General features: G+C 61.0%; 11 protein-coding genes and 1 pseudogene across 12 annotated transcripts; 8 read left to right on the top strand and 4 right to left on the bottom strand.

Moving 5' to 3' along the window:
- Positions 1–21: 21 nt before the first annotated feature.
- On the top strand, positions 22–2,732 carry SPRG_06031 (hypothetical protein; the record flags this gene model as incomplete). The annotated part of the gene is made up of 1 exon (XM_012344597.1): positions 22–2,732. Exon 1 carries the CDS (start codon positions 33–35, stop codon positions 2,730–2,732), a length of 2,700 nt encoding a protein of 899 aa, XP_012199987.1. The 5' UTR covers positions 22–32.
- Positions 2,733–3,018: 286 nt separating this feature from the next.
- SPRG_06030 (hypothetical protein) lies at positions 3,019–3,858 on the bottom strand (the record flags this gene model as incomplete). Its single annotated transcript, XM_012344596.1, has 3 exons — positions 3,019–3,058; positions 3,265–3,446; positions 3,490–3,858. The coding sequence occupies 3 exons, from the start codon at positions 3,856–3,858 to the stop codon at positions 3,019–3,021; spliced, it is 591 nt and encodes a 196-aa protein (XP_012199986.1).
- Positions 3,859–4,719: 861 nt separating this feature from the next.
- SPRG_06029 (hypothetical protein) lies at positions 4,720–6,225 on the top strand (the record flags this gene model as incomplete). The annotated part of the gene is made up of 3 exons (XM_012344595.1): positions 4,720–4,851; positions 4,903–5,370; positions 5,411–6,225. The coding sequence occupies 3 exons, from the start codon at positions 4,720–4,722 to the stop codon at positions 6,119–6,121; spliced, it is 1,311 nt and encodes a 436-aa protein (XP_012199985.1). The 3' UTR covers positions 6,122–6,225.
- A 242-nt stretch (positions 6,226–6,467) lies between these two features.
- SPRG_06028 (hypothetical protein) lies at positions 6,468–7,058 on the top strand (the record flags this gene model as incomplete). The annotated part of the gene is made up of 2 exons (XM_012344594.1): positions 6,468–6,899; positions 6,934–7,058. 2 exons carry the CDS (start codon positions 6,468–6,470, stop codon positions 6,976–6,978), a joined length of 477 nt encoding a protein of 158 aa, XP_012199984.1. The 3' UTR covers positions 6,979–7,058.
- A 1,541-nt stretch (positions 7,059–8,599) lies between these two features.
- SPRG_06027 (hypothetical protein) lies at positions 8,600–10,083 on the top strand (annotated as a pseudogene; the record flags this gene model as incomplete). The annotated part of the gene is made up of 1 exon: positions 8,600–10,083.
- Positions 10,084–10,305: 222 nt separating this feature from the next.
- On the top strand, positions 10,306–11,645 carry SPRG_06026 (hypothetical protein; the record flags this gene model as incomplete). Its single annotated transcript, XM_012344593.1, has 7 exons — positions 10,306–10,417; positions 10,465–10,563; positions 10,609–10,751; positions 10,792–10,913; positions 10,954–11,079; positions 11,139–11,366; positions 11,412–11,645. Exons 1-7 carry the CDS (start codon positions 10,350–10,352, stop codon positions 11,643–11,645), a joined length of 1,020 nt encoding a protein of 339 aa, XP_012199983.1. The 5' UTR covers positions 10,306–10,349.
- A 188-nt stretch (positions 11,646–11,833) lies between these two features.
- Positions 11,834–12,479, top strand: SPRG_06025 (hypothetical protein; the record flags this gene model as incomplete). Its single annotated transcript, XM_012344592.1, has 3 exons — positions 11,834–12,099; positions 12,202–12,310; positions 12,357–12,479. The coding sequence occupies 3 exons, from the start codon at positions 11,834–11,836 to the stop codon at positions 12,477–12,479; spliced, it is 498 nt and encodes a 165-aa protein (XP_012199982.1).
- A 327-nt stretch (positions 12,480–12,806) lies between these two features.
- SPRG_06024 (hypothetical protein) lies at positions 12,807–13,374 on the top strand (the record flags this gene model as incomplete). The annotated part of the gene is made up of 3 exons (XM_012344591.1): positions 12,807–12,962; positions 13,005–13,100; positions 13,147–13,374. The coding sequence occupies 3 exons, from the start codon at positions 12,807–12,809 to the stop codon at positions 13,372–13,374; spliced, it is 480 nt and encodes a 159-aa protein (XP_012199981.1).
- A 521-nt stretch (positions 13,375–13,895) lies between these two features.
- SPRG_06023 (hypothetical protein) lies at positions 13,896–15,475 on the bottom strand (the record flags this gene model as incomplete). Its single annotated transcript, XM_012344590.1, has 7 exons — positions 13,896–14,269; positions 14,311–14,440; positions 14,481–14,587; positions 14,632–14,739; positions 14,783–14,833; positions 14,876–15,327; positions 15,381–15,475. 7 exons carry the CDS (start codon positions 15,473–15,475, stop codon positions 13,896–13,898), a joined length of 1,317 nt encoding a protein of 438 aa, XP_012199980.1.
- Positions 15,476–15,650: 175 nt separating this feature from the next.
- SPRG_06022 (hypothetical protein) lies at positions 15,651–16,379 on the top strand (the record flags this gene model as incomplete). The annotated part of the gene is made up of 2 exons (XM_012344589.1): positions 15,651–15,838; positions 15,890–16,379. The coding sequence occupies 2 exons, from the start codon at positions 15,651–15,653 to the stop codon at positions 16,377–16,379; spliced, it is 678 nt and encodes a 225-aa protein (XP_012199979.1).
- A 313-nt stretch (positions 16,380–16,692) lies between these two features.
- Positions 16,693–19,949, bottom strand: SPRG_06021 (hypothetical protein). Its single transcript, XM_012344588.1, has 5 exons — positions 19,661–19,949; positions 19,388–19,606; positions 18,500–19,339; positions 16,970–18,451; positions 16,693–16,921 (listed from the first exon to the last, which is right to left on the bottom strand). The coding sequence occupies exons 1-5, from the start codon at positions 19,898–19,900 to the stop codon at positions 16,751–16,753; spliced, it is 2,952 nt and encodes a 983-aa protein (XP_012199978.1). The 5' UTR covers positions 19,901–19,949; the 3' UTR covers positions 16,693–16,750.
- A 397-nt stretch (positions 19,950–20,346) lies between these two features.
- Positions 20,347–26,003, bottom strand: SPRG_20060 (hypothetical protein; the record flags this gene model as incomplete). The annotated part of the gene is made up of 4 exons (XM_012344620.1): positions 20,347–21,239; positions 21,334–24,353; positions 24,402–24,865; positions 24,927–26,003. 4 exons carry the CDS (start codon positions 26,001–26,003, stop codon positions 20,347–20,349), a joined length of 5,454 nt encoding a protein of 1,817 aa, XP_012200010.1.
- Between the last annotated feature and the right edge of the window lie 220 nt (positions 26,004–26,223).

Raw genomic sequence — 26,223 nt, 5'->3', positions numbered from 1 at the left:
TTCATCATCGCTATTGGTTGCTACTCGGATCCATGGTGGTCGTGCTGGAGAGCTACGCCGACGCGCTGCGCTCACTTGGCGTCCCGCTTGGCCCGAGTTGCAGCCACGCACTGCCAGCGATCGCCCCGCAGCTCTCAGTGCAGGGCATTTCACTCGCGTTGCCGCTGGAGAACGCTGCTGCCTTTTGCCCGACCTCGTCCTGGCCACGCCTGGCCTTGCTTCCATCGACCGACCTCGTCATCTCCAACGCCGAATGGCTCCAACAGCTCGAGACCGATGTACGCTCGGTCGTCGCAACGCGGCTCGCCCTCCGCGCACCGTTCCGCATGGTCCTGTCGCACTTGGCGCTCGATGCGACGGGGCATGACGATGCTTTTGCGGTCGCGGCGCCGCCTGCCGGTGCGTTTAGCACCTTGCTTGTGCCCCTCCCAAGCGTACATAGTGGCGGCGATCTCTCACTACTGCGTGACGACGGCGTGCCGCACGCCGAGGCGCTGCCATCGGGAGCGTGGGTCGTGTTTGACAGCTCCCGCTACGCCCACGCCGAGCCCATCTACAGCGGCGTCTGCGCAACCCTTGTTTTCTCGCTTGTCTACACGTCGCCTGCGATGCCAAGTCGCTCGAGCAAGGCGGTCGCCGCGCTCAAGGCGCTAGCGCAAACGACGTTCCAGTACCACGCCCGCATTGGCATCCCGCTGTCCCGAGCCTATCGCTTCGGCCACGTCTTCTCGCGCGCCGCGCTGGACGTCGCCAACCTCCGCGGCGTCGACGCAGCCATTCTCGACGCGCTTGAGGACTCGGGCGCGTTCGACGTTGCACTCGTGTCCGTCACGGCGCACCGCACCCGCTGCGCCATGGACGGCGTGCAGAGCTGGTACGTGGACAAGGCGGTGTTTCCATCCGGCACGACCATGCCGACGCACATGCAAGGCGACGTGCTGTGGGCCGACGTGGACGGCTGGATCCATACCAAGTTTGCCCATGGACCGTTCGCGCTGGTCTTTTGGCCCAAGACGCATCGCTTGCGGCTCTATCGGCACCAGATCGCGCTCTTTGACCTCGGGTGTGCGATCGCGGGCGAGCCGAGTGACATGAAAGGGTACACGGACGCCACCGCGATGGCCCACGCAGTCCTCGAGATGGTCAGCGCCGAGGCCGACGTTGGCCACGCCATCCGTTGCCGCGTCTGCAGTGCCGAGAACGACGCCCACACGCCGTACACCACGCGGCTCCTCCGTCTCTTGCTGCAGCTAAACGACGCAAACTTGGTCGCGACCTTTCTGCACCGCGCCTCGCAATGCGAAGTGCACGCGCGGATGACAGCGAAGACAATGGGACCACTGTTATACCACTGCGGCGAACGCTACGGCTGGACGACGCTGTCGCTGGCGCTGCAGCACTTTTGCAGACGACATGCCTCGTCCGACCTGCCGTACATATGGCTCGCCAGTCTACTCGGCCGCAGCGAGGACCCGGTCTGCCCGGTGCTGTCGCATCCGATCGAGCTCGTCTCGCAGTGTTTTGTGGCGCTCGTCGACGCCAAGGTGCCCGATTTGAACGGCAACCGGGACGGGGACAGAGACATGACGCTGCTCCAGCACGCATTGCTCTTGCAGTCGCACTTGACATCGCTCGACGTCGCCGAGCGCCAGCCTCTGGCGGCGAAGCTACCGGCACCGCTTGTCGTCCACGTCCACTCGTTTCTGCTGCCGCGGGACCTGGTGGAGTTCGTGATGAGAGGACGCATGCCAGGCGCGTCCGTGCTGGCCCCCGCACTCGCCTTTGCCCGCCGGCACGACCCGCGCATACCACTCGCACCGTACGCTAAGCTGTTGTTTGACAAGACGCGCTGCAGTCGACGCACCGCCTCCCTTCGATCGATGACGGGCCGCTTGCTTCTTGTCGTCACCGACTGTCCGGACCGTCTCGGTGACATTGTAGACGACGCGCCGCTGTGGCTAGCGTCGGGGGACGTAATCATTGCCGCCATCTGCGCGGTGGCAGAGGTCACGAGTCCATACACATGGCGCAATGACGTCCGTGCAGCGCTGACCGCGATGGTGCTGCGGGCACCCAGCGTGCTCTTGGAGACGACCCGCTACTCGTTCCCACCGAATTCCATCGGATCGACGGGTGGCGACGAGGGCTGCAACGGCCGACGCGTCGCGTTCGCGTGCAAGGCATTGGAGTTTACGCTCACGTGGGCACCGGAGAAGAGCTTATCGCTGGCCAAAGCCATCGTGTCGGGCCTCCTCGGACGACCAAAGAGCCTGCAGCAACAGCTACTGGCGCCGCTGCTCGCGAAGCTCTCAAAACTCGATGTGCTCGATGATGCAATGCGCCGGCTCGTGGTGGCCTCGACCCTGGCGATGCTCGGGCTGCCCAAGGCACCGCTGTCGCCCGACACCGACCACGTCACGGCGCTGCGAGTGGCGCTGACGATAGCATGCCTCTGCGCCAAGTGCAGCACGCGCCAAAACGACGAGCTGTGTCCTGCGCTGCGACCCCGAACCATCGAGCTGCTCGGGGTTGTCGGCGCGATTCCAGCCACGACGCTGCGGTCGACGGACAACGAAGGCGACGAAGACTATCAAATTGACACGTGGAATCGCCTCGTGCCGGACGAAGACCTGCTCTCGATGCTCTGCGAAGTACTGACACCAGTCGACACCCGACTGCGGAAACGCCACCGAGGAGCCGAGGACGAGCCAAGCAAGTCCATCGACCAGTAGTAGATTCAACTTGAGGAATCCACATGTAGTTATGCTAATCGCACGGACGCGGTACCTCATCATATAACGCCACCATGATTGCTTCAGTCCAAGGTGGGCCGACGCTTTGGCAGTAGTGTGTGCACCAACTACACTGTTGCCGTACTGCTGCCCAAGACCCGTACTTGTGTGAAGCAAGGAGACCAAGTGTCGAGCCACGTTGGTCCGCCACGGCGGCCGAGGACTCCACAAGACGGTCTAGGAGCGTCGACGACTCCTGTATCGACTAAGAATTGATCGCGTTGGCTTAGAGCTTGTTTTTGAGAGAGCGCATCAATTCGATATTGCTACGCATGGATTCAAGCTGGATCTCCCGCTCCCATCGCTCCAACTGGAACCGTGCTTCGCGCTCTGCTTTTCAAGCAGGAACCGTTGCTGATCAAGCTCAAGTCGACGATGGGCCACTGCGAGTTCCTCCTTCTTCGCAGAGATTTCGGCTTCCCTGAGCTTGTTGAAAGACTCCATCATAGATGTAAAGTCGGCGACAACAGACGCCACGTCCTTGATCGAGCCGAAGCCTTCGTTCCTATTCTTCTTGGACTCCGCGCTCTCGCCTTCTTCCGGGTCGTCGCCGTCGGTCGTCTTGCGCTTGAGCGCTGCCGCACGCATGCGATGACCGTCGCTCTCAACCTTGTCTTCCTTTGCCCCCTTCTTCTTCTTCGCTCGGACGTCCATCTACATGGACCTGTAAGTGCGCGCCAGGGCAAGAACGACGCACCAGGTCCGCGATGTCGTGGAGTAGCTCGTCGCGCTTCTTGACGTCCTCCTCGGTACCCGAGGCGCGCAGTGCGTTGACAGTGTCGTTCTTGAAGGCCGTCAGAAGGTCGTCAAAGCGCCGGCGGCACCCGACGATGCTGACGAGGTCACCGTGGATCGCACGCATGTGCTCGGCGACCTCTTCCCAGCGCTTTGCGGTCTGGCCGTGCGGACAGTCGTGTGGGCTCACGAGCTTGGCCTCTTTGAGGAGATCAACGTCCGAGTGTGGCCCGGACGTTGATCTCCTCAAAGAGGCCAAGCTCGTGAGCCCACACGACGACACCGTGAAGCGAAAGGCCTTCTTCGTCGTCGGTGGCGCCTCCTTGGTCATACTCAGTGCAAGTCAAAAAACAATGGCTTTCCCGAAAACCCGTTCAGGGTTGGATCGTACTATCAGAACTAGTCCTGACTATACCGGTAGAGCGATTTTTGCAAGGGTGGAATTCAGGATTGTTCGGCGCGCGACATTCCAGAAAACTCAATGATGAAAAGTGGCGCGTTCGGATGTTTTTGCAAACGTGCAGAAGTTTTTCGCTTTGGACCGGTCATGGACGACGCCCTGTTCGCATTCCCTCTCGTCGCGATTCTCGCCCAACACCTCGTCGTGCCTCTCGATCGTTCTCTAGGGCCGTCCTAAGGTCGTCAAAGCGCCGGCGGCGCCTGATGACCGTGAGGAGGTCACCGTGGATCACACACATGTGCTCGGCGGACTCTTCCCAGCGCTTTGCGGTCTGGCCGTAAGGACAGTCGTGTGGCACGGACAGTTGTGTGGCAAGTGGGCTCACAAGCATGACGTCCGAGGCCACGGTGAAGCGAAATGCCTTCGTCGTCTGTGGAGTCCTTGCTCATACTCAGTGCAAGTCAAAAAATAAGTGGCTTTCCTGAAAACCAGTTCAGGATTGAGGGGTCCCATCGTACTTTTTTCGGTGGAATTCATCGGACGCACGCATGTGGCATGCGACGACATGCTCCGTTCCAGCATTCCTTGACAAAATCGGTTCAAGCTCCAACGGTAACTTGGATCCAACAAGGGAAGATCGGAGCTTCTAGAAAGTGGGGTGTTTTTAGCCGCGTGCGGCGACAGACCGCGCCCATTGGTTGAAACATGGAAATCCAGTGCATTTTGACCAATGGCATCCTGCGTCGTGGCTACCGGTGCGATCACGGGTCGCCCAAGACGGTATTTTGGAAAATGGCGACGAAGCTCCTGACCTTGGTCGTCCTCGCTGCCACGTGCGCGCTGAGCCTCGCGGGCTCGAGCTTCTACACGTCGGCGGGCGCCGTCAAGAATCTTGACCCCAAGTCCTTCCAGAAGGAAGTCATCGTACGTTCGCGCCTGCTCCCATGACCCATGGACGACGATGCATGCGCGTAGGAAGGCAAGGGCGTCTGGCTCGTCGAGTTTTACGCGCCGTGGTGTGGCCACTGCAAGAGCCTCGCGCCCGAGTGGAAGAAGGCGGCGAAGGCGCTTGATGGCATCGTCAACGTCGCCGCCGTCGACTGCGACGAGCACAAGAGCCTCGCCGGCCAGTTTGGCGTCCAGGGTTTCCCGACAATCAAGATCTTTGGCGACAACAAGCGCGCGCCGGTCGACTACCAAGGCGAGCGCTCGGCCAAGGCCATTGTCGACGCAGGTGTTCGCGAAGCGTCGAAGCTCGCCAAGGCCCGTCTCTCGGGCAAGGCGGAGAAGACCAAGACTGAGAAGAAGCCCAAGGCCGAGAAGGCCAAGGCCAAGCCGTCGTCGTCGTCGTCCTCGGACGTTGTCACGCTCACGGATGATACGTTTGACGAGCTCGTCTTGAACAGCGGCGACGTGTGGCTTGTCGAGTTTTTATGCGCCGTGGTGCGGTCACTGCAAGTCGCTCGCGCCCGAGTGGGAGCAGGCAGCGTCCGAGCTCCGCGGCTCAGTCAAGCTTGGTGCGCTCGACGCAACGGCCCACGAAGCCAAGGCGGCCGAGTACGGCATCAAAGGCTTCCCCACGATCAAGGTGTTTGGCCCGAATGCGGCGTCGGCCTCGGACGCGACCGACTACCAAGGCCCGCGCCAGGCCAGTGGCATCACGGCGTATGCGCTGCAGAAGCTCGAGACGCTCGGCGGCGGCATGAAGCTGCCGGAAGTCACGTCGGAAAAGGTGCTCTTGGACCACTGCGCGGGCAAGGCCATCTGCGTGCTCGCGCTCCTCCCGCACATTATCGACGGCGGCAAGGCCGGTCGCGAGGCCTACTTGGCGCAAGTCGAAAGCGCGGCCAAGCTCGTGCGCGGCAAGCCGTTCCGCTTTGCGTGGGTCCAAGGCGGCAACCAAGCGGCGCTCGAAGAGGCGTTCGGGCTCACGTTTGGGTACCCGTCGGTCCTCGCCATCAACTTGGACAAGCAGCGCTACTCGGTCATGCACGCGGCCTTCGACTCGACCTCGATTGCGTCCTACTTGGAGGGCATCTTCTCCGGTCGCCAGTCGACGTTCCCGTACGAGACGTTGCCCCAGATCGCCAAGACGACCGGCTGGGACGGCCAAGACGCGACATTGGAGAGCTTTGCGGACGACGACGACGACGACATCATGGCCGAACTCGGCCTTGGCAAGGACGAACTATAAGCGGCAACCTGTTGCCGAGCGTTGCTTTCGTATCGAGGTATCAACTTGTAGGCAGGAATCGTCGAATAAAGCGCGCTCTAACCAACGCTGCCCATCTCGTGCAACTCGTACGCGGACTTGGTACAGAGAACGGGCGACCTGGCGTTGCAGGAGGAGCTAGGGCCGCAGGGGTGATACTGTAGCAACTTGCATTTCGCGGCGAATGCGTCATGGATAGCACGGGAGGCACAGGTTGTCCACCAATGCACAACAGACAACGCCAGCTGTCGAGATGTTTCCGCCAATCACAGCGCATCCCTTGATCACCCGCACCAATCACGCGCCGCCGTTTCTCAAACTGACCAGCATGGCGTCCTTCGCCTCGACGGTGCTCGGGCTGCCGCCGATCGCTGCGCTCGTCTTTGGCTACCAGCGTGGCGTCTACGAGTGCGTGCGCAGCCGGTTTGTCGAGTTTGCGACGGCCGTCGGCTTTGACGCGGCCACCGACGGCCGGTACCACCTCTGCCGCCACGTCGCGAGCCGGCTCACGCAGCCGACGAGTAGCGTCTCGACGCTCAGCGTGCGCGAGCTCTTCCTCTTCTCCGAGACGGACCGTGAAGCCCGCTTTGTCTTGCACTTGGCCATCTACGAGGGCGACGCGGCTGCGGTTGAGCGCATCCTCGCGTGCGCCGACCTCTTCTCGGACAATGCGATCGACATGGCGGTCTTCTACAACCTCTCGCTCATCGCCTCGCATCTCTTACAGCACCGCGCGATCTTGATGCAGCGCGGGCGCGCGGTTCGTCGACACGGCTGGCGCCACGAGCTGCCAGCTATCGTGGCGCAGCGCAACGACAGTGCGCAGCTCCAAGCTCTGAGCGCCTACTATGCTACGAGTCTGCTCGGCGAGCACTGGGCCATTGGCGCGATGATCGCTGCCATCAAAGACGCGTGCGCCGAAAGCATAGCGTACCTCTACGAGGCGCACGTCGAGACGCAATGCGCACGCGTCGTCCACGCGGCGGCTGCGGAAACCGCGTTGATCGTGCGACTGCGGAGCGCCGGCGCGCCTGTTACCGTCCATGCCGTCGAAGAAGCCGCTGCGAACGGGCATGCCGGCGTTGGAAGGCTTTTGCGCGGCAATAGAAGCGCGATCGAGCACCACGATCAAGTCGCGGTCGACCTCGACACGCGAGATCTTCTGCGATAAACCGTTGGGAATATACCCACGACATGTCGCGGAGGCGACGGCGGTCAAATCGTTGCATTCTTGCTCTCGCAGTGAGCTCTCTCGGCAGACGTGATGGCGCCGGAGTAGCGTCGGCGTCCTCGTGACGCGGGCGGATCGCTAGCGCTGGCCGCCATCGACGGGGCTGGCGTCGACCAGCCATTCGTTTGAATACACCTCGTCTCACGCTAGCTCGTTGTTGCGTCTGCAGGTTGCGCTAGATATAAGTACCCAGTACCACAAGTCAAGAGACCAGAAAATGTGAGCGACACCAAATCTGGTCCAAGGCCAGCTGGTCATGTCAACACCTACCAGCGAGAAACGACCGGGCGGGCAAAGGCGAATATGGAGCGCACCTCACCCTCGGCAGCCCCACTACATTGGTCTAGAGTGCTCACCGATCCATGTGTGCTCGAGTACACCATGGAGCGATGGCGTTATCTCTCCTGGGTCGCACCTAGTTATCTCTCCTGGGTCGCACCTAGAAACCCGTGCGCTGGTTGAGTCCACATCGATAACGTGTCTATTGCCGACGCAGTGCTCGCACCCGTGACTGCCGACTCGGTCGACAGGCGTTGCTTGAGGCAAAACGGAACAATACCCATGTCCCAGTCGGGTCGCATTCTCTTCCTTTACCTCATCACTTGAAACACAGGATGGAAGAGCCCGTCGTCACCAGCCTCTTCTGGCAGGTAGGTGGCGATGGTGCTGCCTTTTCGATGGACCGGAAACCTCCTGAAATTTCAACTTGAAGTTGCCGTTTGTCGCGAGACAGGATCTTGGCGCCATATGTTTGCATCAATCGATGCACTGCACCCCGAACGTTGATGGGCCGAGGCGTATCTTTGATCGTGATTGGTCTCCTTCCCAGCGCGTGACGTGATGGCGGCGCGCCACGCTTGAAGTGTTCCTGTAAGGACCATCGTGGGCTTGCATTTGCGCTATAGAAGCGCGCCCGCGCCTGTCTGCGCCTGTACAAGCAACCTCCTTTTCCGAGGTCCGAGGCGAAGCGATTACTAAATCAAGGATTCCGTTGGCGACTTGCGCTGCACAGCATGCAATCGTTCCTACGTTGAACTCGGCCTTGCAGGCACCTAGTTGACCTGGGTGGCGACAACGCTCCGCACACCAAGTCACGCAGGCAACGATCTTTTCTATTCGCGCGCTTCTGTCAATCCTAGAGGCTGTCTTTCTGTCCTTTCTCTCTTCTTGGGGCTCCTTGCAGTGAGCGAGCACGACGGATTCATTTTCCAATTCGATCCTAAACCGCCATGGCCGATACGAAGGCCGCGACCGACTACGAAGTCGTGACCACGCCCAAGGACATTTATGACGTCGAAAAGCAAGCCGGCGAAGAGACCGCGGCCGCGCCCGTCGAAGGCTGCTCGATCCTCTTCATGGTGCTTCTCTGCGCGCCCAAGATGGCCATGAACATGGCGTGGGCGGCGCAGTGGGCCGCGCTCGGCCCGCTCCTTGAAATTCTTCTCGACTCGTCGTGGGTCCAAGTCGTCCAGCTGGTGGGACCGACCACTGGTCTCCTCGTCGCCCCCACTGTCGGTGTCCTCAGCGACAACTGCACGTCCAAGTACGGCCGTCGTCGCCCGTACCTCTTTTGGGGTGCGGTCACGAGCGCCCTCTGCTGGCTCATCATGATGCACACGGTCGACATTGGCGAGGCGCTCGGCGACACCAAGTCGTCGCAGCTCACCGAGCACTACGCCAAGAACCTCCCCGTCTCGCGCAAGTGGACGACGTTCTTCACGGTGATTTGCTACATTTGGATGGACATTACGTGCAACGTCACGCAAGTCCCCGCGGGTCTCATCATCGCCGACTTTGCCGGCGATCGCCAAGTCACCGCCGCCTCGATCGGTGGCGCCTACTCGATCGCGGGCTCGTTTGCGGTCTCGGGCTACATTCTCTTTTTCGGCGCTGCCCACGAGTCGATCAAGCCCTTCATGGCGATGCTCATCGTGATCATGCTCGTGACGACCATGTCGGTCTGCTTCTTCGTCAAGGAGACGCCGTACGTCCCCGCAGTCGCCGTCAACAAGAAGGACGAGATCCGCGCGGCGTTCTCGGCCGTCTGGACCGGCATCAAGCTCCTCCCGAGCCTCCTCAAGGTCTACGCCGTCATGTTTGTGCTCATTCAGTACGGCTGGACCGCGTACACGGGCGCGAAGGGCCAGTTCTTTGGCATCGTCGTCAAGGGCGGGTCGTCCGAGGGCGCGGACAAGTGCGGCCACGACGACCTCCCGCCGTGCACGGAAGCGCAGCAAAACTTCAACGACGGCGTCCGCCTCGCGAGTGGCACGACCGATACGATTCTCAACTGCGTCTCGCTGCTCTTCCTCGCGATCCTGCCGCTCCTCGTGCGCAAGTTTGGCGCCAAGCGCGTGCTCACGTACGCGATCATCCCGCAGACGCTGCTGATTGCGATGGCGTTCTCCAAGATCGTGTGGCTCGACATGCTCATCATCGTCATGTGCTGCGCGACGCAGAGCGCGCTCTCGTCGCTGGTGATGCCGACGATCATCCACGTCATTGGCCTCGGCGCCAACAACAACCTCGGGTTGTTTGCCGGCGCCTTCAACTCGGCCAACTGCCTCGGCCAGTTCCTCAACTTTATCTTCTCGTCGATCCTCGTCAAGTCGCCGATGGGCTACGCGCTCCCGGTGCTCGTCGGCGGTATCTTGAGTGCGCTCGCGTTCTTGTCGCCTTCTTCAAGCTCGAGCTCAAGATGCACTCGATGTAAAACCTCTAAGCTGCATAATGCTACCACCCGTGTTGTGACGTTCATCACTTGCTGTCTTTGCTCGACCGCCCATGGACGAGGGCACCAATTCAACACTGGGCAGCACGATCCACCGACCCACAGCGTGGCACCGCTCGAGAAAGCTGCGTCGTTTGGCGCCGACGGTCGCTTCCATTTGGTTGACACAAATGCTGCTGCCTGTCGAAGCTCGTGGACCTAAAAATACAACGCAGCGTCGCCGACCGGAGGTCGTTTCCCAACGCCCGATGGCCGACTTCTTCGCGTGCTGGGCGGCGCGGGCCACGACGCTCGCGCTCCTCGCCGACGCCCAGCGGTACCTTGCTATCTGCAAGCATGCCAACTCATGAACGACGACTGCAGGGACGCGGTTGCGAACGCGGCCACGGAGCTTGCGGCGGCCATCTGCATACAGCGCATCTTCCGCGGGCAGCGCGTCCGCGCGAGCATCAGCCGCATGCGGTAGCAGCGTTTCCCACTACGTACAGGTATGTATTGTGGTGCTAGGACGGCCGAGATTCTCATCGCGCGAGTTTTCCGCGGGCACTTGGGCCGGCACAAGGCGCAGAAAGCCCGCCGGCGAAGGAGACATCTCGAGAAGCAAGCGCGCTTCCACCACCTCGCCCGCCTCATCCAGACGCGCTACCGAGGTCGGTTGCGCACAAGCAATGGCAACACACCGTGGCGTAGGCTACTACTCGCGACAGCACGTGCACAACTTTGCGACGCGCAAGACGTATCTCCGCGAGCTCGAAGCCAAAGGCAATGCGCTCCGCGCGACAGTGCAGAAGCGACTGGACGAGCAGCGCGCGGTACGTACCCGTGGCTACTCTGCGACTCACACCCGCGCAGCTGGAGCTTGTCCGCGTCGAGGAAGAGTCGCGCGACGAGCTCGTCAAGATCACACAGAATTTGCACCACCTCGTGGGCACGACCGTGACGCCCGGTGTCTATAGCTCACCGTTTGCCCAAGCACGGGTAGACGCATCTTTCTATCATCTGTTTGTGTTGCTCAGACAGCGACGGGGTGCGTCTAGCCCACTGCGTTTGGCGTTCCCGTCGAGACGCACATTCGCACCAACACACTCAACTTGCTCTCGACGGTCCCGAAGAAGCTGCTCACCAAGCAGCAGCTCAAGCCCCAGCCGCCGGCTGTGCGCACCTCGATCCAGGCGTCGTCCAAGTACAACATTGACCGCGTCTACGACGAGCGCGACAAGCGGTACCAAAAGGCCATGAACTTTACACAAGACAAATTCGTGCCCGTACGTTAATCCCATCGTCACGTCGAGGACGGAGAGAAGCTGTAGGTCGTCCACCCGGCGAAAACGTACAGCTACGACAAGAGCATCAACAACGGGATATCGTACCTTGACCCGAGAAAACACCCGTTCTGCGAGCGCAGCGCCAACAAGTCGCCCATCAAGCCCAAGCCGCCGCGCAAGGAGGTCGTGCGCCTGCCACCGGCAGTGCAGTCCCCCCCGAGTACGCCGTCGTTCCACAAACCGCGAAAGACCAAGTCCAAGACATCACTCGTCGAGTAGAAGGAAACGTGTCTAAAATATAGCGCTAATGCGGAGCAGAATGTCGTGTGTGGCATCGACAAGAGACACTGGCAGACACATCGCCGTGGGCGGCTAATCAATCAAAAGTTTGGGGGGCAAGGGGTCGGGGTGCCGGGAATACACTGAGCTAAAACGGGTCGATAACGCCCCAAAGCGAGCGAGCATCCATGAACCAGCGCGGTGCGATGGCCGAAGAAAAGTGGGGCACGCGTCGTGGCTGGACCGACGAGACGGCGCCACCCAAGTCCAAATTTGATGCCATGATGGACGAGATCGGTGCCAGCTCGGACAACGACGACAACGAAGCGGCCCAAGCCAAGGGCGCGGCCCTCTATGTGCGCAAGGGCGGCCGCAAAAAGCCAGCGCCGACGACGACGATGACGACGACTCGGACGACGATACGATGGGTACGCGTGGCGTCTCCTGAACTTGGGTTGCCAGTGCGTTTGTAGCTCGCGTTCGGCACGCGGCGGACGCCAAGGAGCAGTACGCGAGCGACTCTAATATACTAGAGGCAGAGACCCACTGGCTGTAGATTCGACCACGTGTCACCGCCATTGTCAGTGCCCGCGATCAGCATGGATCTCAACGCCCTTCGGCAGTTTGTGATGCGCGCGCCCACGAAAGGCTCGGCGAGCGTTCAAGTACGTCCTTGGACGTGGATCGATCTCTGGTAGGATATGGCGATAGTGCTACGTGGAGCGGGACAAGAGCGGCACGAACCTGCTCCGGCCCGTGTACCGCTTGTTCCTCGAAGAGAACAAGCAGTTCTTACTCGGCGCACAAGTACGGTCGTCTCGATGTGCATACTAGAGGGTACAATCCTTTCTGTCAGAAACGCGTCAAGAACACAACCTCCAACTACCTCCTCTCGATGGATCGGTCGCCCACGGACCGCCGCAGTGGGCTCATTGTTGGCAAGCTGCGCTCCAACTGGGTTGGACGACCACCTCGCGACGGCCTCATCAATGTGTTGGCTCTAGAGTGGCTCCCAATACATTGTGTTCAACCATGGCATGAAGCCCGGCGCAACTGCAATCGAGTCGAGTGTGCGCACCGTGCTTGGCGTCTTGGATTTCCAGTACGACAAGATGGGGCCAGGCAAAATGGCTGTACGTTCTCAACGCTTCCAGGTCGCCGATGGACATCCCTTGGCAGATTGCGATCCCAACAGTCAACGAGGCTGGCGCCCCCGTCGTCGTCGTGCGTGACAAGTCGATGGACGAGAAAAAGTCGGGGCCGTACCAAAACACGGAATTCTACAAGGATGGCAACCACATCCCGCTGCGCAACAAGGTGCACAACGTCACTTTCGATACCTGACGCGCGCGTCTGTAGCGACCCAAGTACGACGAGAAGGCGCGCGGCCACGTCCTCAACTTTAACGGCCGCGTCACCATGTCGTCGGTCAAGAATTTCCAGCTCCAATGCGACGTACGTTGGCCTTGCCGTGATCGTTTCTCAAAGCTACGAGGCGTAGGGACACGGCGACGACGACGACGTGACGCTGCAGTTTGGCCGCGTCTCGTGCCAGCCCCCCGGCCCGAACGACCAGTGTTCGTGCCACAAAAACGTCTTTACGCTCGACTTTAAGCACCCGCTCTCGGCCACCCAAGCCTTTGCGATCTGCCTCGCGGCCATGGACGGCAAACTCGCCGACTCCAAGTCGTTCGAGACGCTTAGCGACCTTGCCAAGCGAACGCTATAGAGATAATGTTCGTAAAGCGTACTAGTATGCACTGCGAACAACACGAATACGCATGCACTGCGAACAACACGAATACGCGCGCACGCCGTCTGATGTTTCTATCGGTGACGGCCGAGCGGGCGACAGCGAGAAGATTCGCATGGGCACATGGGAGGTGCTCATCCAGCACTGGGTGGTCGGTCCCTGGCCAGCTTCTAAGAAACCTTACGAGCGCGCAGATTCGGAAAACGACACAAGGACTCTCTGTAGCCTACTCTGCGTTAAATAACCTTGCACCTCGAGCCTAAGCAGACGAGGTCAACCGAGTGAAGTGTTCGCGTGCTATCCTGGATTACTACCGAACGGTACCACCGTCTTCCTTGGTGAGCGGGACAATCGTGCTCAACTGGTACATCATCTTGGACTTGGAAAAGTGCACGCGGTGCGGCTCGCAGTTGGCCGCGTCATCCGTGCGCTCCTCCGATTCCGAGTCTCGTACTAGTAGTGTGTATTAAAGCTTGTGTATTAAAGCTTAGTGCGACTTAGTGCAAAATGCGCTCGCCATAGTACCCGAGAACTTCGAGCGCCGGCAGCTGCGGCAAGAGGGCCTGCACCCTCTCGGTAGCAACGCCGTTGACCCACGAGAGGTCGAGGTGCGTCAAGCGCTGAGCGATTTTGTCGGCGCACATCGCATCGAGGAATGCACCGTGAAGAGCTTTGCAGCCTTGGAGACTTAGACGCTGCAAGAATTTCGAGTGGGAAAGCATCGTGTGCACCGTCGCGTCCGACACTATCGACCACGACAAGTCGACAACTTGGAGCTGCGAGCAGCGGCTTGCTATGCACTGGAGCCCGTCGTCCGTCATGTTGCGGCACCGCGCGAGGTTGAGCTTGCGTAGGTTTGAACACGTCGTTGCTACCAGTGGTGGAGCCTCTCGACCGCAACGAGGGGCCTACCAATGGCGAAGAGGACATCGTCGTCGAGGTCCAAGCAGCGCAACTTGAGCACGTGTAGCTGGGAGAACGCGGGTAAACTGAGTGCAAGTGCCTTGGCGTCGAGCTGAAAGCACCACGAAAGATCGAGTTGCTAGACGCTATGAGACATGCGACGGGGTGCCGAATTGCACCGTGATATGGTCATGACGAGTGCGCGTCGCGGCCACGAGCTGCGTCCATGCCGACGCACTCAAACTGCTCTCGCCGAGACTCACGTGGCGCAGCTGCGGCCAAATCGCTACTCCGATGGTTGAAAGCGTCGTAGAAATGAGGTCATAGTACGCTTCAAGACGGCCATCAGTGTTTCGGTCGGAACGCAGCTCAGACCTCGCACGTCGAGGTGCGTGAGGCGCCCAAGCCCCAGCGGCAAGCCATGCACGCGATCGCAGGCTACACGTCGTGGCGACGAGACGTATCACTGCCCCGTCGGTACCTTGTAGGTTGAGCTGTTGCAGTTGCTTGCACGCAGCCAACGCCAAGACGCCTACGCCTTCGTGACATATGTCGTGCCAACGAGGCCGTGTACCGTGCGTCGTGACGGCTGTGCCAGGAATGAAGAGCACTTGGAGGGTCTGCGATACATGCGCGACGATATGTCCGAGGGCGGCGTCGGTCAGAAGAGGGCACCAGCTCAAGCGCAGCTCGCAGAGCGTCGGCGCAGACGCCACAACACTGCGCACATGCTCGTCGTGGAGGGCGTTGACGTAGGCAGTGTCCAAAAGGCGAAGCTGCGGCAGTGCGTCGAGGAGCACATACAAGTCCCCATCTGACCACGGGAGGCTCGACAGCGTCAGTGTCGCTACGCTGCAGCCGACGTTCGCATCACGCCATGCGTCAATGAACGCGGCGAGGTCGCCTCGGTAGCCGGTCACATGCACGTCTTCGAACTCATCGCTCAAGACGGCGGCAAGCACGGTGCGTGAACACGTGTCTTTGGCCTTGAGGAGGCACCAGAGCCCATGACGCAAGTGCACAGGCCTACGACAACGACGCTTGCAACACGGATGCTCAAGTGCTCGGTAAATGCGTACAAGGATGACGTGGCAGCTGCGTATGCGTCGACGTCGGTCGCACCGCTGGTCAACAGGTCAGCCAATGCCAGAAGGCACGACGCTTGCAGCGACATGGCCGTTTCAATTTGCAAGCGATTTAACGTTGCACATGCCGAAGGTCCGCTTTGTCGAGGCGGCGCCGCCGTCGTTTGGGCTCGTTGGCGACGCGGCGCGGGCGCGGGTGGCAGAGCCGACGCGTGCGCCGCCCCGCCGGCCACACTCCTTGCCTCGACCCATGGTCAGCGCTTCATGGCCATGGTCTCGGCGCTCGCGCACCTCAACTTGAGCGACAATGAAGAAGCAGAGGCCCCGCCGCCTGCATCGCCGCCCGCCGCGACGCCCGAAGCGCCGAGTGAGACGATCCTGTACCCGCGCATCAAGATTCCTGGCCCAAAGCAGCTCAAGCGACGCAAGCGGCGGCGCCCCAAACGCACGTGGTACGGTGTTTGCGCCCGCGTACGGCTGTCGGCAAACAAGTCATGACGTAGGAAGACGTCGCACGCCACGTGGACGGGCACGCCCAGTGTCGATCCGTTCTTCGTGCTGCAATACGACTCGGCCATCGAGCGGGCGACGAGCCTCGCCGAGCTGGCCAAGCTCCAGCCCGTGTCGCACGCCCGGTTGCCGGCGCGAGCCATGGTCGCGCCTTGCCACCGCGCCCAAAGCAATCACTCGAGTAGCAGCATGAGCAGTGACGAGCCGGCTGTCGCAGCACCGCCCCGTGCACCACGTCCCAACCCGCTGCCCAAGCCATCCATGTCACCCCCACAAGAAGCCAAGGCGGCCGAGGCGACGACTCCGGTTGAAAACAACGCTGACGATGACGCGTCGCTGCCCGCCAAGCTGCTGCACGTGCCGACCGTACTCACCCCCGACATGATCCAATGGCTGCGCAACTCGGGCATGTTTGCCATGAAGCCGCGGTCCCAAGTCGCCTGGGCGCGTGACGCACAGCTCGCGCACCTCGACCACGCATAAATGTAGCTCCTTGGGCTTTCTCACATCAAATACAGACGATATGTACACAGTAGTATTTGCTAGATGGCGTCGAGATGTTGTTAAACTTCAATCCACGTGGGCGACACGAGCAAGCCGGCGACCACACTCGCGTCGACGCGCCAACCGCGGTGAACGCTCGGTCCACGTTCAAGGCGGCGCCCGACCGACATTCAGCTACCTTGCATGTTGGTTGCCGAGGAAGACTCGCCGCCGCCTCCCGCTCCAGGAGAGGATGTAGGGTTAGGTTCCCTAGCCCTTTTGTGCGTTGTACAACGCGAAGACGAGACAGACACTCCAAACTTTAAACGATGAATCGAAGCAACGCGAGGTACAGCAGTCGACGGACACGACTAGGTGCGGCCCGATTTATAGGTGCCCATGGGCGGTTTGTAGCAGTCGGGCAGCAATTTCCGCTGGAGCTCGTTGAACGCGAACTTTTCCGACTGGATGTTCATAAAGACATTGGTGCGGCGCACGCCGCAGAGCCGCATCGTCTCACACACAAGGCGCCCGTTGATCGCCTACAATATCAACATCCGTCTCCTCTTGCTGCTTGTGAGGCATGGTACCTTCCACTCGTTGGTCAGAATCCGCGCTTGCTCGAGCGTGACCGACATGGCGGTGCGATCTTTCCCACTCTTGCAGCACGTGGTGCGGCCGCCGCCAATCGACCGGCAAAATTCAGACGTCGCGACAAGCAGCCCAACGTTCTTCTTGTGCGCCATCGGGTGTAAGACGCTCGCCTCGATCGTGCGCCAGAGGCTCTCGAGGGCCGCGACGTCGCCGCCGAGCCCCGCGGTCTTGAACGCCACGTAGTGCCGCTTGAGCCGGAGGTAGCTCTCGTGGTTGATCTCGTCTTGCGTCTGCGTCGTCGCGCTGCGCATCGCATGCGCGAGCGACTGCATCTCGTTGATGCCTTGGGTGAACAGGACGGCAATGACGCGGAATGCCTGCCCCGAGAGGAGCCGCGGCGGCAACGCCGACGACAAGTGCATCGGAAGGCGGAGACGGACACCGACGTCGCCGTTGGCGGCTGTCTCAAACGCAACCGTCGGCACGGCCGGGTCAAACACAAAGGAAGCGCGGTCGAGCCACATGCAAGCGGCTTGAAAGTCCTCGAGCATACCGGCTTCGTTGCCATGCGTCGAGAGAAGCGACTCGAAATTGAGCAGCAACCCGACGTCTTCGACCGTCACGAGCGCGCGCCGGTGGTACGCCGATCCGTTCATAGCGAGTTCCAGAAGCGCTTCGATGTGGGCGACGACCGCCGAGAGGATCTGCGCGCACACGGCATGCATGCGCATCTCGACATCAACCCACGCCTTGCACGTGGTGGTGAGCGGGCAGTAGGCTTTCACCGACGTCTCGCGTGGCGGACATAACGACGCCGGCATCGAGAGCAAATCAAAGCTCGTGATCGGGACGTGGCTGCGCATCTTGCGCTTCTGCGTCGCATTTGCATCTCGGAGGCCGTCGTGCAACGCACGGAGCAGCCGGGCGCTGCCACCATTGGCGAACCCGCGGCTGTGGGCAGCCGGCGCCCCCATGGTCAGCGTCGTGTAGACGCCGACGCGCTCCAAGCCGTTGTGCACGTGCATGGCCTGCAGGTGCAGGTTCGTCGCGACCCACTGCCACTCGTGGTGCTTCTTGAGCGTGCTCTTGCGAAAGCCGTGGGCCTTGGCAGCTCCGAGGAGGAACGTCAGGAGCTCGTCATAGTCCGAGGTCATCGACGCATAGGCGTCACGCAAGAGGGCCTTGTCCGGAGGCAAGGTCGCGAGGCGCTTCGCGAGCTCCCGCTGGAGGTACTGAATGAACGCGATCGGGACCGCAAAGGTGGCGTCGGGTACGCTCAGCGTCTCGTCAATCACGAGCCCGAACGCCGACGTCGCCGTTGGCACCACGTACTTTTGATGCGCGACGACGTGCGACGTCTGCGGCAAGCCAACCGTGACGCTCGGTTCTTGCGCGTATGCGGTCACGTGCAAGTACATTTGGAGCTCGTCGTCTCCCGCAATCGAGCGCTGGACCGACCCGCGCAGCGACGAGAGACCCTAATCACCAAATAATGTTACTGCTGTACACTGAAGACGACCAAGTACTTGAGACAGGAGGTTGCGACGGGACTGGCTCAGCGACGACCGCAGCATCTTGGGCGAGACAAGGTCAATGTCGATGCCTCCGGACGACACGAGCGCATACGGCAAGAGCAGCGCGAGCTCGGACTGCGCCATGGCAATGGGCGTTTTGTTGAACGAGACGTCTTCGGCCGCACTCGTCGCTCGAAACAGCGAGAAGCGCAGCTCGGTGACCTTGTCGGTTTTGAGCTCAAAGAGCACGGCGAACGGGTGCCGGTAGCTCACGCGGTCGATCGCATCGTCGTCCGAGCACCGAAACACGTCGGTTTGCCCCAGCGGCTTCCAGTCGCCGGCCACGAGGCATTCAAGAAGCACATAAAATGCGGCGGCTTCGTTCTCTTCGTCGACGATGAGCTCTATCCGGAGGTCGTAGCGGCCGTCGAGCGCGTCATTACTGTGCAAGACGATCGACTCGTGGTCGTCATCCTGGAGCGAGGACGCGGCGCGGTGCAGCGAGTACGAGACGACCGACGACGCGGTCGGGCGTCCAGCGTCGGTCGGCGACGGCCGCACGACGCACGACTGCGTCACGTAGTTTTCGCCTTGCTCGCGCGACCGGACGAGCTCGACCGTCTCGCGGATCGAGCGGATCCACTTGCGGTGCTCCTGCACGGTGCTGGCGCCGAGGTACAGCACGCGGCGCGGCGTGTGCACTTCAAAGTAGAACGGCGCCTTCTGACACCCAATCGAGTTGTCAATGACGCGCGTGTTGGGTGTGATGGGCACTTGGCCGACCAGCTCGAGCGTTTGCTCCGAGTCGCAGTAGCACAAGCTCGGGTGGTCAATGCGCAAGATAAAGTAGCGCTACCACACACACGCTCGCACCATCTCGGAGCAGGAGCGACGATGTACCTGCTTCCAATTCTTGCGCCACGAGCCGCGCTTGGAGAGGTACCCGGCCATGTGGATGTCGTTCTCGGTAAACGTCGTCGGCTGGCCCACCGAGCTGCTCGCTTTCGAGAGCGATCGCCGGCGGAAAAAGTTGGCCATCTTGGACGCCGGCCGCGTCTGGAAGCGCTGGTCGCGGAACTTGCCAAAGGCCGAGCAGTTGAGCGAGACCGTCTCGACGTCCTAGCACGAAGCAGCGATGAAGCGCATCTCTTTACAGATGCCATGGCTGCCTACCGTAAAGGACGAGCTGCGCGTTGGCCGCGTCGACGATGTGGCGGCAACCGAGTAGATGCTCTTGAGCGACGGGCTGCCAAAGGTATCCTCCGCGTCGTCGCCCATGTCGTCGGAATCCGGGCGAGCGTGCTGCGGGTCGATCTCCGTCTTGCTCAGTCGGCGCTTCGCCGCGCCTTCGTGCGACGCCTTGAGCGCGTCGGCCGAGCTCCCGGACGCGGCCCGGACGCGCGTCTCGACCATGGTGGCGCAAGTGGCAGAGTGCAACAGCTGGCTCTGTCTGTCTCGCGCAAGTCCAGGGAATATCTCCGCGAGCCCCAATCACAGTCCATCGCACTCCTAATATTGGCCAATCACCGTGCGAGGGTGGCCGAGCCTAACTGAACCTTTCCCAATCCGCTTGCCTTTCTATTGGCACTGTCGGAAGCTGCCCTTTCTTGCACTTTCAGTTGTTGAAGACGCAACGAGTAGCCCGCTGGGTTTGCACTTGCAAGCAGAAGCGCTTCCCAGGTCGAGACTACCGGTATATAATTGCGATGGCGCGTGTCAATGACAGCCCGCATTGGGTGGCCATCCGTCTCCGATTGCGACAGCGCGGGGCCGAGAAGGGTGAGTAATACAAGTCCACTAAGAGCGCCGTCGTCAGTGGCACGCAATCTTTTGGTAATGGCGAAGTAACATTGTTCGCGTCACTTGAAGAACGATTGCGGCAGGGCGAGCCACGCGGGCGGCTCGTCCGCGTTCTCTGCGGCAGTCGCATCGTCGTCGTCGTCATCGTCGTCGTCGAAGCCGTCGTCGTTGAGCGCATGCTGGCGCGAGAGGCCGTGGGGCGGCGCATGCGCGAGCGTTTGGTGCAACGACGCGGCGTCGAGCGACTGGAGAAAGCTCTCTCGGTGCGTGGACGCTATCGCCTCCAAGACGTCGGCTTTCCCGTGGGCGTCCAGCACATAGAGCTCGAGGTGCGAGACCGCGACGACCGTGTGGAGGCAGGCGCCAGGGACACCGACGCCGACGTGGCAGCCCACAGTGCCACGGACGACGGGCTCCACGAGCGTGAGCTCGCCGCTGTGCACGAACGCAACCTCATCGATCGGGTCGCCGACCGCGTAGAGCGTGTTGCCGGCGCACACGACTTGGAAGTGCAGCGCCAGTACGAGCTTCTGGCGCACGTAGACGTCGGACGCCTTGAGGAACGGTGACGTCTCGAGGAGTGCGCGCTGGACGTGCGTCGCGAGCTCGATCCGCAGCGGGATGGGCAGAAAGGTGGCGACCGACCGCTCGACGAGGCTGCCGCTGCGCGCGCACCAGAGCTTGGTGTTGGCGACGATCGCGCGCGCGGTCGGCTTGGTCGTGTGGGCCGCCCGGAAGTAGCTGCTGAGGCCGCTGAGCTTGGCCTGCGTCGCGCCCTTTCCGTACGTGTCGGCGAATTGAAAGTACGTGGCAAAGCACGACGTGAGCGCGGCAAAGAAGAACGAGCCAAAGAGCGCTTCAATGTCTTCGAAGAAGTACTCGAGGTGGCCGCCCGTGAACACGTCGCCGAGCCCAATCGTCCCGACAAACGAGATCACAAAGTAGTAGGCCCCTATGCAATAGTTGCATCAGTGCACTGTCCACCGAAACCGACAAAAAGATAGAAGAGCGAGAGAGCGAGTGAGTGAGAGAGAGTGTCTACGTACGCGCATAGCACGCGACCATGCTCCGGCAAATGTCGTGTGTCTGGGACGTGGCATTCCATTTCGAGAGCGCGCCGCCGCCCATGTACGGGTCCCGGACCGCCCACGTGAGCGGCGAGTGGACCTCGACGTACCGGTGGAGGAACATCCAGATGCACGCCCACCAGTGCACCATGACGACGTAGTACAGAATGCAGTGCAGAATATGGATCACGCTGCCGCTGAGCCGACAAAAGTAGTACTGGAAGTTGCGCGAGAACCGTCGCAGGTAGCGCGGAAACCGCTTCGCCCGCAGCAAGAGCGGCATCATGAGAAACTTGAGGCTCGGCACACCAAGCACCAGCGCCAGGAGGTAGTACGGGCCGAGCGTGACAAAATCCAGCGCCAGGTACGGACGGTAATTCTCGCGGATCCGCGCGCGGTTGAAGATCATCTTGGAGTGGTCCATGTAGACAAACTGGTCGAAACTCAAGTACGTGTCGAGCGCGTAGAGCACGATGGCGAGGACATCGCCGAGGTACCATGCCGTGAGCTCATACAAGCCCGTGAAGCGCGTCTCGACGAGGTAGCTCGCGCGCAGTGGTAGCATCACGAGCACATACAGCGTGGTCCAGAACAGAAGCGCGTCCCAGAACCGACGAAAATGCGAGTCGGGCACGCGCCAACTCCGAGGCGCCGTCGGCAGCGTCGGCTCGTCCGGGTCGTCGTCCGGGACGTGCATCGAGAGTGCGTCGGTCGCATCAGCGGCGTTCACCTCGACCTCGTTCTCGATCGCACGCTCCAAGAGCCCGCGCAAGTATGGAAACGACGCCGTGAGCGTCTCGAGGCCCGCTTGCCGGAGCACGTAGACTTCGGTGAACGTGCACGCACAGATCGAGTGCTCTTGCGGCTCATCAAAGAGGAGGCTCCGCGCGCCAAACGCGCCGAGCCGCTTGCTCTCGCGCGACGAGATCGCCGGGTCGAGGTACTGGCAGCTGCCAGGCTTGACGAAAAACATGGCGGCCGTGTGCTTGCCGGCGGTCACCAAGACGTCGCTGGGCGCATAGTACTTGTGGCGCATGGCGGCGGCGACCGCGGTGCGCGCATCGTCCGGCACGGATGCAAAGAGTGGCGATTGCGAGAGCCGGTCGCGCTTGCAGTGGGCGAGGATGTCGTCTTGCAGCTGCTGCGGCAACATGGTCACAATCTCTTCTTCTTGGAAGAGGATCTTGTTGCGCTTCCGGTAGAGGTACTCCATGAAGCCGAGCGCACGGTCCTTGATCTCGCGCGGTGTCTGATGGAACTCCATGTACTTGCTCAGCGCGTCGGTGCTCTGGCGGATCGACGCCGAGAGCGAGTCGACCTTGAGCGCGATCTCGCCAATGACGCCAATCTTGCCGGCGCTAAAGAAGATGCCGGCGAAGATCGCAATGATGCACGAGAAGGTTTCGACCATATTGACGGGCACGATGATGCCGCTCGAGACGACGAGGAGCATCTGAATGCCAAAGTTGAAGCAGCGCGAGTAGCGTTCCCAGATCGTGCCGCCGTCCGGCGGGAGGTACCCGCCTTTCATTTGAAACTCGATCCACGTGCCGTCAAAGAGGCAGCGAGCACGCAGCGTGACGTTGCCAGGGTTGACGTCGTCGTTCACGTGCGTGTTGTCGAGGTGGTTGCAGTCTTCGGACCACGGAAGAATGCCCTTGTCCGCAAACGCGAGGTAGTGCCACGCGCACGCGAGCAAGTGCGAGAAGAAGAGAATGAAGAGAAAGTACCGGCACGCCACCACGAGGTCGTTGAGCTGCGGCCGCGCGCGGACCGCCGTGTTGGCAAGCTCTCGGATGCGCACGACAAAGTACCGCAGCCGAAACACCTTTGGGAGCCGACAGATGGTGAGGATCGCGACGACGAGGTCCGGGCGGCTGACGAGGAGCCCGAGAAAGCAAAGCTCCATGGGCAGCGCACACAGAATGTCCCATTTCAGCGCCGCAAACACGGTCAGGTGCAGTCGGCGCGTCGATCCTTCGAGGCGGAGACTCATGAGCTTGAAGTTGTACTTGGCGATGACATCGGCAACAAAGAGCACGTCGAGGACGTAGTCGATGATGAAGCCGTAGAGATACGATGGCGGCTGCAGAGACGAGAAGAACGCGAGCCGGAACGGCACAAGGAACGCATTGTAGAGGAGAGCGAGCACGACGAGCACCGAGAGCACTTTACGGACGCGCGATTTCGGGTGGAACCGACTCGACCGAAGCAGATCTTTTTCCTTCGCCGCCGACGACTTGATCATGAGCTTGAGCGCAGCGCGCTTCCGGCGCGTTGGCGAGTTGCGCTTCGGACTCCCACGTGGCACAACATGGGATGGCTTGTAGTACGTGGCCGGCGCCGGATCGACCTCGTCGTCTTCGTTCGTACTGTCTTCCTCGGTCGGTGCTGCTGTCTGGATACTCAGTGCGATTGCCTCGGCGTCGTCCCCTTGCAAGTGCAGCAGCATGTCGTGCAGCAGCGGTGCCCATTGACCAGCGGGGGCGAGAATGGCCTCGACGGCCGGCGCATGCAGAAGGAGGACTTCGCAGAAGAGGTCGTCCGTCTCGTACGTGAACGCGTGTGTCTGCTCGAGTGACGCGTCCGGCATGCCATATTGGACAAAACACTCGATGCCAAAGGTGCGGAGGCGCAGCGAGCCCTCTTCAAAGATCTCGTGGCGCTCGGTCGACGACGCGCGGAAGAGTGTGCCCGTGTTGAGAATACCAAGCGTCCCTTGCGGCAAGCTCACGGTGGCATGGGGCATGTACAGCTGCGGCTCCAAGAGGGCGTAGATCTGACGCATGCAGTCGTCGTTGATGTGGCCAAAGAACCACGCTTTCGGGTGCGCGTTGCGGCACATGCTGCGCATGATCTCCCAGCGCAGCGGCGCGAGGACGCCCAAGATCGCACTCTCTTTCTCGTAGTACTCGTGGTCCCACATAAACTCAAAGTACATGAGGATGCGTTCTTTGAGCACTTTCGGGAGCTTGTGCGCGGTGACGAGCCACTTGAACCTAGACGATGTTGCGTTTTGAGTTTGCCCTTTGAGTTTGCCGTTGTACCCAATCAGTGTCTTTTGCTGCGAAAGCTTGACCTTGTTGCGCGTCAAGAGCAGCGACGCAACTGACCCAACAAGCGCAGGCTTGATGATCGCGCCGTAGAGCAGCATGATGGTCGCCACCAGCGTTTCGTACGGGTTCACAGGCACGATGTCGCCAAACCCCAACGTGGAGCCGCCAATGTAGCCAAAGTACATGGACCGGATGATGTACAGCCGGTTGTGCACGTACGATTGGAAGTAGTAATCGTCGTTGCCTTGGTCCATCGCGACCCACGTTGCGCCGTCGTACGCCTCGCTCGTGACCTGGGCAATGTAGTACCAAAAGCACCCGACAATGTACCCCGAGAGCACGAGGATCGAGAGAATGCGAAGAATGCGGCGCGCAAACACGTGAATGTGGAAGCGCGAGAGCAGCATGGCCTCGGCGACCTGGAAGTACTCGATCAAGTGCAGAAAACGCAAAATCTAACACCGGTGAGGGGATCGATCGATACAGGATAGATCGATGGATCGATCGAGAGAGTACCTTGTTGAGGCGGTAGAAGGGGAGGTCGCGCATGCCGCTCACGAGCCCGAGCGCGTCGAGCGGCAGAATCGACACAACGTCGATCCAGAACCAGCCGGAGCGCAAGAAGAGGTTGCGGACCTTGCGCCGCTCCGTGACGATAGTCCCGTCGTGCTCGACGGCAAAGCGCGTGCAGTGCAAGTAAAAATCCATTGCGAAAAAGACGTCGAAGCACCAAAAGATGAGGAGGTTGGCCATGGCTTCGGGGTCGAGGTTCTCGAACCGGTTGTGCGACTGGAAGAACGCACAGTCGCGTGGCACCGCGTACACATTGTAGAGTAGCCCGGTGAGCGACACTAGTGTCCACACACGCCGAAACATCGAGTTGGGCAAGTAGTCGGACGCGTTGAGGCGGCACCGGCGACGACGACCGGCCCGGGTGCTCGAGCTGCTGCTCTCGTGCTGCATGAGGACGCGAGCAAAGCCGTAGTCGCCGTCTTCCTTGGTCCACACGTCGTCGTCGTCGTCATCGAGGCCTTGGACCGCGTGCTCGGTGGCCACGACTTCGCGGAATTTCTGCGCCGACAAGAAGACAAACTCGCTTGCCGCCGTGCAGACAACAGTGAAGGGAACGCGCTCGTATTTCTGGAAGAGCGACTGGTCGCCAAAGAATTCACCGACGCGCAGCGTGCGCAAGACCGCGTTCTCGGCGGATCGAAACTCGGCGGCGCCGACGCGCAAGAAGTAGAGACCGTCGAGCGGCCTGTTGGCCGACAAGACAATGTCGCCGGGCGCTTTGTTGACGTAAACCACCTGCTCCGAGATGGCTTGGCGCAAGCTTTTGCTCAAGTGCTGGAATCGCGGAACGCCGTGCAGAATGGCCTCTTCGCGCTCGATCTGGAGCCGCGACCGCAACGCGTACGGCAGCGTCGTCTCGAGCTCGGCGCCCGTCGCGTTGAGCTCGGGCACGAACGCCGCTTTGGCCGCCACGAGCGCTCGGTCTTGGAGCTCGATGGACGCGCCACGCCACTCGAGGTAGCCGCAGACGTCGTCGAGCATCTCTTGCAGCGCCATTTCATTGCGATCCGCGTGCTCCATGAGCTTGACCACCGACGCAATCGATGCGCACGACACAAAGATGCCCACGTAAATGACCTAAACTCAATCTATCAACCAAAACTCCCCCAAATCACAACATGTCAGACGCTCAAAAAGCGCAAAAAACACAAAGTAGCAACGTACGAGGATCGCATAGATGGTCTCGGGGAACGTGACGGCCGTCACGTCGCCAAACCCGACCGTTGCGAGCATCGTCGCG

The sequence above is a fragment of the Saprolegnia parasitica genome (genome assembly GCF_000151545.1).
Source record: "Saprolegnia parasitica CBS 223.65 unplaced genomic scaffold supercont2.18, whole genome shotgun sequence".
Taxonomy (NCBI): domain Eukaryota; phylum Oomycota; class Saprolegniomycetes; order Saprolegniales; family Saprolegniaceae; genus Saprolegnia; species Saprolegnia parasitica.
Note: the sequence above shows the minus strand (reverse complement) of the source record. Positions and strands in the feature narration are given on the sequence as shown.

What these genes read in the sequence shown, in the direction of transcription:
- SPRG_06021 (XM_012344588.1), bottom strand. Translation starts at nt 19,900, where the DNA reads ATGGTCGAGACGCGCGTCCGGGCCGCGTCCGGGAGCTCGGCCGACGCG. An exon ending in GGCGCAAGAATTGGAAGCAG is followed by an intron (nt 19,340 to 19,387) that starts GTACATCGTCGC and finishes TGTGTGTGGTAG; the next exon opens with CGCTACTTTATCTTGCGCAT. An exon ending in TTCTGACCAACGAGTGGAAG is followed by an intron (nt 16,922 to 16,969) that starts GTACCATGCCTC and finishes TTGATATTGTAG; the next exon opens with GCGATCAACGGGCGCCTTGT.